Source organism: Penaeus japonicus, unplaced genomic scaffold, assembly GCF_977035675.1.
Source record: "Penaeus japonicus unplaced genomic scaffold, GWHDUDI00000001_assembly GWHDUDI00000026, whole genome shotgun sequence".
NCBI lineage: Eukaryota > Metazoa > Arthropoda > Malacostraca > Decapoda > Penaeidae > Penaeus > Penaeus japonicus.
The window spans coordinates 10,665,107-10,674,910 of NW_028234428.1; the positions used below are offsets into that span (position 1 = coordinate 10,665,107).

General features: G+C 41.2%; 1 protein-coding gene across 1 annotated transcript in view; it reads left to right on the forward strand.

Annotated features, from left to right (window-relative positions):
* LOC122249765 (protein turtle homolog B) overlaps window positions 1–9,804 on the forward strand; it is a gene marked incomplete at its 3' end in the record, with an annotated part of 72,410 nt that extends 62,606 nt beyond the window's left edge. The window contains 3 exon segments of the mRNA XM_086552431.1: window positions 646–803; window positions 9,221–9,374; window positions 9,788–9,804. Of these exon segments, the coding sequence (XP_086408557.1) occupies window positions 646–803; window positions 9,221–9,374; window positions 9,788–9,804 (329 nt within the window).

Below are 9,804 nucleotides of genomic sequence, written 5' to 3' on the forward strand. Positions count from 1 at the left end.
TTGTCCTTTTTTATCCAAATTTTGTTTTCTTTCTTCTTGTCTCTTATTCTTGCAATATGTTTTATCTCGTTTCTTTCTTTCAATGTTGCATGCTTTTCGATGTGCAATGTTTCATGTGTTTATTTTTCTATTACGTCTCTGTGCGCATCCAGTTTAGATTTTTTTTTTCAGGAGTTCAGTTATTTTGATATTTCACTTTGATTTCTTTTTTCGTTTATCTTTGTTTCTTTGCTTCTCTCTCTCTCTCTCTCTCTCTCTCTCTCTCTCTCTCTCTCTCTCTCTCTCTCTCTCTCTCTCTCTCTCTCTATCTATCTATCTATCTATCTATCTATCTATCTCTCTATCTATCTATCTATCTATCTATTTCTCTCTCTCTCTCTCTCTCTCTCTCTCTCTCTCTCTCTCTCTCTCTCTCTCTCTCTCTCTCTCTCTCTCTCTCTCTCTCTCTCTCTCTCTCTCTCTCTTTGTCCTTCACTTTCCCCTTCTCCTTTACATTCTTCTTCTCCCTCTCCCTCTCTCTCCTCACACCCCTCTGTGTGTAAGTGTGAGTGAGAACATGCATGTGTACGTGTAACCAGGCGCTACCACACTAGTGTACACCACTTACCCCCCCCCCCTTTTTATCTCCCCCACCCCCCACCGAAGATCCGCCGAGGTCCGTGAAGCTTCTAGAAGAATCCGAGGAAGAGTTGACCTTATCTGAGGGAAGGTCACGACCCATCGTGTGCGAAGCCAAGGGGTCACGACCTCCCGCCCGTCTCTTGTGGCTCTCCGACGGACAGCAGATTCCGACGCAGCTCTTGGTGAGTGTTACGTAAGGGCGAAAATTGATTGAACGGGTGGGTGGGTGGGTTGATGGGTGGGTGGGGGGGTGGGGGGGAGTTTACTGAATAGGGAAAGAAAGTCGTAAGTAGGAGAGGGGGGGGGGAGACTGAATGGGGGGGGGGGAATTCGTGAGTTGGAGGAGGGGGGGGGGTGATTGAGTAGGGGAAGAAATTCGTAAGTAGGGGGGGGGGGAGGCTGAATAGGGGAAGAAATTCGTAAGTAAGTGGGTGCGAAAATTGACTATATGGGGGGGGGGGGGAAATAAGTGATTTGTAATTGATGAAAATAGGAATAAAGTGTAAAAAGATGTATGATCGGTAGGCATATTAAGTAAGTGGGAAAAGTACCGTAGAAATTCGCACAAAAAAAAATCAAGACGAAAAAATCAGGAATTAAAGTGTGACGAAAGAACGAAGAGAAAGGGATAATAACTAAAGAAATAGGATAAAAAAAAAACAAAAAAATGAGATAGAATATTCATAAGGAGAAGAGTCTAACAGAGGAAACAACATTGAGTAGAATAGGACTAGTAACTATAGTAAGCAAAGGTCACAAAAGTTCACCAAATTCCAATGTACGTAAAATGAATGAATAATTTACACGCAATCATGAAAATAAAACAGCTTATCTGAACACAGGGTAGTGTAACCATGTGATTTTTATTGATTTCATATTCACTCTTTAATTAACTGATTTGTAGAAAAAAAGGTAATTGCTGGAGTGCTCTATTGTTATTTAATGATACAGAATAGGAGGATAATTTGTTGAGAACCTTTCTTTTAATTAGTGGTGCAACATATTAAGATAATTAATGGAGGATTTTCTTGTTATTTAAATGATACAAATTATGAATATGATTACTGGAGGACTTTTTTTTGTTAATTAATGAAACAAAATACCAAGATAATTATAGTGGAGGAGTATATTATTAATCGATAATACAAAATACAAAGATAATTATAGTGGAGGACTTTCTTGTTAATTAATGATACAACATATAAAGATAATTAGTAGAGGACTTTTCTGTTAATTAATGATCTTTTTCTCCCCCTGACGTCTGGGTTAAAGTTACAACCCGCAGATGGTTTAGTAGTTGTTATGATGCAGAGGATTGTGCACATTGTATAGTGAGGAAAGTGTGATGGAGAGAGAAGAAAAATGATGAGAGAGTTATGATGGAAATTGTGGTGAAGACTGTGATGTTATATTGTGTTATGTTATGGTGCGTTAGAAGTGAGTGAAGAAAATATAAAAGTTTGAAAGATCGATAACGATAATGATAATGAAGATAATGATGGTAATGATAGTGATAATGATGAGAATAATGATGAATAAGTATAATAATGATGGAAATGGTAATGATGATGTTAATAACAATAAGGATAATAACAATTAAAAATGATAATGATAAAAAAAAAATATATAAATAATAATAATAATAATTAATAATACAAAGATAAAATGATAATGATATTAAACTAATGATAGTGATACTCAACCCAAATTTAATAATTCATTCCTCCCACGAGAATGCAGAATATATCCACGAACCTTCGTTCTGTATTGTTATATATTTTTTTCCCAGTTCGGTGAGTCACTTATGCTAAGGAGAAGGATGAGTCATGAGTCAATGGCAGCGAGGAGGAGAGGATATGAGGGAGGAGGGGGAGGAGGAGGAGGAGGAGGAAAGGAGGAGGAGGAGGAGGAGGAGGAGGAGGAGGAGAGGATATGAGGGGGGAGGAGGAGGAGGAGGAGGAGGAGGAGGAGGAGGAGGAGGAGGGGGTAGGAGGAGGAGAGGAGGAGGAGGGGGAGGGGAGGGAGAGGGAGAGGATGTCAGAAGAATATGTTTATCTATATATCAAATTATTTTTTAAGCATTCTCAAGGTCGGGATGTCTGTTTCTGTGATTATTTGTTGTTATGGAGTCAATCCCTTCTTTTATCTGTCTTTTATCTCTCTCTCTCTTTCTCTCACTCTCTCTCTCTCTCTCTCTCTCTCTCTCTCTCTCTCTCTCTCTCTCTCTCTCTCTCTCTCTCTCTCTCTCTCTCTCTCTCTCTCTTTCTCTCTATCTCCCTCTCCTTTCCCTCTCCCTCTCCCTCCCCTTCTCCCTCCCTCTCCTTCTCCCTCCCCTCTCCCATCCTCCCCTTCTCCCTTCCTACCTTCCTCCTCTCCCTCTCCTTTCCCTCTCCCTCTCCCTCCCCTTCTCCCTTCATACCCTTCCCTCTCACCCTCTCCCTTCCCTCTCCCACCCTTCCCTTCTCCCTTCATACCCTTCCCCCTCTCCATACCCTTTCCCTCTCGTTCTCCCTTCCCCTCTCCCTCTCCCTTCCCTTCTCCCTTCCCCTCTCCCTCTCCCTTCCCTTCTCCCTTCCTCTCTTCTCCCTTCATACCCTTCCCCCTCTCCCTCCCTCCCCTCCAAAAATTCGGATAAATGATAAATTTTGAAAAATAGACGAATGGCAATGAAAAATGAAAGATATATAAATAAAAAAAACGATCATATAGCACATCTTTCACTCAATTACCGGAATCATTGCAGTACGAATAGGCAATAAAGCGATAGGAATTTTAAGATTAAATTCCTGTCTCGTACTTTTTTTCTTTTTTTTTGTCCATTTTCATCTTCAATATGAATGTACTGAATGCCTGGGTAAGGGTGTGTTCGTGTGTTTGTGTGTGTTTGTGTGTGTTTATGTTTGTGTGGGTTTGAGTTGCTGTGTATTTGTGTGGGTTTGTTTGTGTGTTTGTGTTGGTGTGTGTGTGTTTGTGTGGGTTTGTTTGTGTGTGTGTGTGTATTTGTGTGGGTTTGTTTGTGTGTTTGTGTGGGTTTGTTTGTGTGTGTGTGTGTGTGTGTTTGTGTGTCTGTTTTGTGTGTGTGTGTGTTTGATTTGCGCATGTGTGTTTGGGTGTGTGTGTGTTTGTGTATATATCTGTTTGTTTTGTGTGTATGTATGTGTGCGAATTTGTGCCTATCTCTGTACACGTGGTTTTATGGGTATTCCTGTTTGAGCGTATATTTATGTTTGTGCGTATGTCTGTCTGTCTGTGTTCGCAAATGACCCAGTGCATTCACATGCCGGCTGTTTTTACACATACATAATTTTTATCACATGTTCTCATATCCTGGTTAAGAGACAGACAGAAAAAAAACGAAGGAAAGATATAGATAGATAGATAAAAAAAAAGATGGACATATAACAAGCAGACATCACAACAGCATAACATCATTTTTAATGACATATAATAACATATCATTTTTATCACATGTTCTCAAATCCTGGTTAAGAGACAGACAAAAACGAAGGAAACATATATATAGATAGATACAAAAAAAAAGAAAAAATAGATAGATGGACATATAACAAGCAGACATCACAACAGGAGAAATAACAGGAAATCATATAACATGCTGACATCACAACAGAAGAAATAACAGGAAATCATATAACATGCTGACATCACAACAGAAGAAATAACAGGAAAATCATATATAACAAACAGACATCACAACAGGTGAAATAACAGGGAAATCATATAGCACGCTGACATCACAACAGAGGAAATAACAGGAAAATCATATATAACAAACAGACATCACAACAGGAGAAATAACAGGAAGAAATAACAGGGAAATCATATAGCACGCTGACATCACAACAGAAGAAATAACAGGAAAATCATATATAACAAACAGACATCACATCAGGAGAAATAACAGGAAGAAATAACAGGGAAATCATATAGCACGCTGACATCTCAACAGAAGAAATAACAGGAAAATCATATATAACAAACAGACATCACAACAGGAGAAATAACAGGAAGAAATAACAGGGAAATCAACAGAAGGGAAGGTCACTCTGCAAGGTCATTGTCTTCTTCTCAGACATTGCAATTGCTGGAATGTGACGTGTGTTACGCTTATTACGAATGCGTTACGAGATGAAAATGGACTGATTTATTTGTTTTATTATTCTTTTTTATCTTTTTCTTGGTGTGTTTGCTTTATTTTTATGTCGTTTTTCATTTGTTCTTTATTTATTGTTTTTTATTTATCTACTTTTGTTCTTATTTGAGAAGGAAATGACGAATCAGATAAAAAAAAGGGGTGGGGGAGAATGATAATAGAGCTGGACGATGGGAGAGAGAGAAAGAGTGAGAGCGAGAGAAAGAGAGAGAGAGAGAGAGAGAGAGAGAGAGAGAGAGAGAGAGAGAGAGAGAGAGAGAGAGAGAGAGAGAGAGAGAGAGAGAGAGAGAGAAGCAGACAGACAAACACACACAGAGGAAAGAAAGAGAGAGAGAGAGAGAGAGAGAGAGAGAGAGAGAGAGAGAGAGAGAGAGAGAGAAAAGAGAGAGAGAGAGAGAGAGAGAGAGAGAGAGAGAGAGAGAGAGAGAGAGAGAGAGAGAGAGAGAGAGAGAGAGAGAGAGAGAGAGAGAGAGAGAGAGAGAGAAAGAGAGAAGTAAGAGAGAAAAGGAAAGAGAGACAGAGGATACGATAACAGGAAATAGAAAAGATAAGCATCGAGATAGAATCAAGGAACAAAAAAGAGATAGATAGACAATGCCAGAGACGGACAAACAAAGATAGAAACAAAGGAATAGAGAAAGACAAAAAAACAAAAAACAAAAAAAAAAAAAACAGGAACAGAGGCAGAAAACATGAACAACCTAAGAGAGACAAACAAATGTAAAGAACAAGGAACAGAGACAAAACAACCCTTAACAAGGAACAGAAACAAAACAACCACAAACAAGGAACAGAAACAAAACAACCACAAACAAGAAACAGAGACAAAACAACCACAAACAAGGAACAGAGACAAAACAACCACAAACAACAAACAGAAACGAACCAACCACAAAACAAAACAAAACCACACACAACCCAAACAAACAAAACAGAGAGATAAAAAAAAAAAAAAAAAAAAAAAAAACAGGAGACTTAAACAGAATCCAAACCAGACTGCAGATCAACAGAGCGAAAGGCGAAAGGGCGTGTAGCGTAGACTCAATTAATCATCTCAGCCATACGAGTGTGTATACAAGAGTTACTCGCAAATACCCTCAGGGGGAACTAGGCGGCAGAGAATCCAGTCGCTTGACACTCGGGCACATACCGCTGTCGAGCTTTGGCGGTGAAGAGCGGCGCCTGCAGGGTAGGTGGGGGGTTGGGGGGTGGGGGGTGGGGGTTGGGGGTTGGGGGGTGGGGGTTGGGGGTGTGTGAGGTTGGGGGTTCGGGGTTAGGGGTTAGGGGTTAGGGGAGGGGGGAGTGATAGGATAGTTGGGGAAGGGGAGGGGGTAAGGGGAGTTGGAGGGTCGGAGGGTATGTATATATATATATATATATATTGTGTATGTGTGTGTGTGACGAAGGGGAGGAATCTAATGGGGAGGGGGAAGAGAACGGGTAACAGCAGGACAATGGATACGTGTCAAGGGCAAGAGGAAAGAGAGGAAGAGAAGGGAGGGTAAAAGGATGGAATAAAAAAAGAAAAAAAAAAGAAAAAAGAAAAACGAGGGAGAGTAAGGGGCAGAAAGAGGGAGTGCAAAATGAAAGAGGACTGGGAGAGAGGCGGGGAGTAGAGGAGGAAGAGTGGGGGGGGGGGGATGAAACGGGGAGGTGGGAGACAGAAGGGAACAGCAGCAGCCACCTGCATACTCGAGAGGAAGTTTTATTGCTGTCGATGTTCCGTAAGTGTGTGTCAAACAACGTAGAATCGTGACCCGAAAAAAGGGAAAAAAACGAAAAAAAAAGATTGAAGTTATACCTGACAGGTTTTCAAAAGGTTTATTTCTTCTCTTATCGTTTGATTTATGCTGAGTGTTTGGAGTGAATGTTTACAGAGTGTTAAAGGGCGGAGAGAGAGAGAGAGAGAGAGAGAGAGAGAGAGAGAGAGAGAGAGAGAGAGAGAGAGAGAGAGAGAGAGAGAGAGAGAGAGAGAGAGAGAGAGAGAGAGGAAGGAGAAGGAGAGAGGAGAGAGAAAAAGATTTAAGAGAAAGGAGAGGAGAAGAGAAAGAGAGAAAGAGAGAGAGATTTAAGACTGAGAGGCAGAGAGAAAGAGAGAAAGAGAGAAAGAGAGAGAGAGAGAGAGAGAGAGAGAGAGAGAGAGAGAGAGAGAGAGAGAGAGAGAGAGAGAGAGAGAGAGAGAGAGAGAGAGAGAAAGAGAGAGAGATTAAAGAGAGAAAGAGAAAGAGAAAGAGAGAGAGATTGAAGAGAGAAAGAGAGAGAGAGAGAGAGAGAGAGAGAGAGAGAGAGAGAGAGAGAGAGAGAGAGAGAGAGAGAGAGAGAGAGAGAGAGAGAGAGAAGAGACAAGAGAGACGAGAGAGAGAGACGAGAGGGAGGGGGGGGACTAACCGAGAAGAATGAATGAAATAAGAAAACATGGCTGTTGAAGAGATTGAACATACAGGAAAAAGGTTATAAAGCTAGACATAACGGTAGCTGTATACATATATACGCAGACAGACATAAAGTAATTCATTCAGTCAGTCATTCGTTCAGTCAGGCAGTCTGTTAGTCAGTCAGTCAGTCAGTCAGTCAGTCAGTCAGTTAGTCAGTCAGGCATAGATAGATACATAAATAGATGGATAATTTGATAGATTGGTATATAGATTGAGAGATGGATATATATATATATATATATATATATATATATATATATATATATATATATAGATAGATAGATAGATAGATAGATAGATAAATAGATAGACAGACAGATAGATAGATAGATAGATAGATAGACAGACAGACAGATAGATTTATAGAAAATATAACTTGATGGATACATACTGATTGCGCGTGTGTGTGTAGACAGATAGAAAAAATGTTGCAGATAGATTTACAGATATACCACTAAGTATGCAGTTAGACAAAGTGATGAAACAAGAGAGGTAATCAGACAATAGAATAGAATCATTCAAACACACACACAGAGAGAGAGAGAGAGAGAGAGAGAGAGAGAGAGAGAGAGAGAGAGAGAGAGAGAGAGAGAGAGAGAGAGAGAGAGAGAGAGAGAGAGAGAGAGAGAGAGATAGAGAGATAGAGAGATAGAGAGAGAGAGAGAGAGATAGAGAGATAGAGAGATAGAGAGATAGAGAGATAGAGATAGAGATAAATAGATAGAGATAGAGAGAGAGAGAGAGAGAGAGAGAGAGAGAGAGAGAGAGAGAGAGAGAGAGAGAGAGAGAGAGAGAGAGAGAGAGAGAGAGAGAGAGAGAGAGAGAGAGAGAGAGAGAGAGAAGGATAGATAGAGAGAAGAGAGAGAGAGAGAGAGAGAGAGAGAGAGAGAGAGAGAGAGAGAGAGAGAGAGAGAGAGAGAGAGAGAGAGAGAGAGAGCGAGAGCGAGAGAGAGAGCGAGAGCGAAAGAGACCCTCTGACCGCACTATTGAATCATAGTCCCCCAACCCTTCAATAAGATCACGTGGACAGTTTGACCAACTAGTGTCAGCTGTTCCTTTCAAGCGACGTTCCCGATAGCCTCAAATCTTGGGTTTCATCGCCTATCTCTCTCGCTCTTTTGCTCTTGCTCTCGATCTCGCTCTCGCTTTGGCTCTCACTCTCTCTCTCTCTCTCTCTCTCTCTCTCTCTCTCTCTCTCTCTCTCTCTCTCTCTCTCTCTCTCTCTCTCTCTCTCTCCTCTCTCTCTCATTTTCTTTCTCTTTCTCCGTCTCGTGTACAGTATATATATGTATGTGTGTGTGTGTGTGTGTGTGTGTGTGTGTGTGTGTGTGTGTGTGTGTGTGTGTGTGTGTGTGTGTGTGTGTGTGTGTGATTAAGGGAAGGACCTGACCCTTGAGACTCTGTTGAGTGTCGAGGATCTGTATGGGAAGGACTCTGTGTTGGCCTTTCAACGCTGCTGAATGACGGCTCCTCTTCAACAGTTTGGTAGATAGAGGATTTCAAAACCTCTTTACGTGTGTACTTTTTTTTCTTCTTCTTCTTTGAATGAGAAGATTTTGGTGAGTTTCATGTTTTTTGTTTTTTATTTTTTTTTGTGTTTTTTTTCCTGATGGAAGGAATGTTTTGGTTCTCCAGGTATTGTTTCGTTTTTTATGTGTCTCTTTGAATGTATTTTCCTTTTTTCTTTTAATGTGCACATACACACACACACACACACACACACACACACACACACACACACACACACACACACACACACACACACACACACACACACACACACACACACACACACACACACACACACACACACACACACACACACACACACACACACACACACACACACACACATACATTACCACACCCTCCCCTCTCCCTCTCCCTCTCCCTCTCCCCCTCCCTCGTCACTGCAAATCCCTCTCTTTCTCTGCCTTTTAACCCAGCGTCCTATCCGTCACCTAAAGGCCACCCTTTCTCTCTCGCCCTCCAGAATGTCGAGGAAGAGGTCGAGGGTGAAGTAAGCCGCTCCATCTTGCACTTCAGTTCGAGGGCGAGCGATGACGGAGCGATCCTAACGTGTCGAGGGTTTAGTCCAGGTTTACCCAAGATCGTCCTTGAAGACTCGGTGCAGCTCTCCGTTTTCTGTGAGTTGGATTTTCGTTTTCGTTTATTTTTTTTATCTATCTACCTTCGTATCTATCTATCTATCGATCTGTCTGTCTACCTTCCTATCTATATATCTATCTGAACGTCTATCTACCTATCTACCTTTCTATTTATCTATCTACCTACCTACCTACCTACCAACCTACCTACCTACCTACCTACCTACCTACCTACCTACCTACCTACCTACCTACCTACCTACCTACCTACCTACCTACCTACCTACCTACCTACCTACCTACCTACCTACCTACCTACCTACCTACCTACCTACCTACCTACCTACCTATCTATCTACCTATCTACCTACCTACCTATTTATCTATCTCTCTACCTATCTCCATATCTCTCTATCGCTTTATGAATATAAAAATAAACATTCTCCTTCCAGATAAGCCTCGAGTCGAG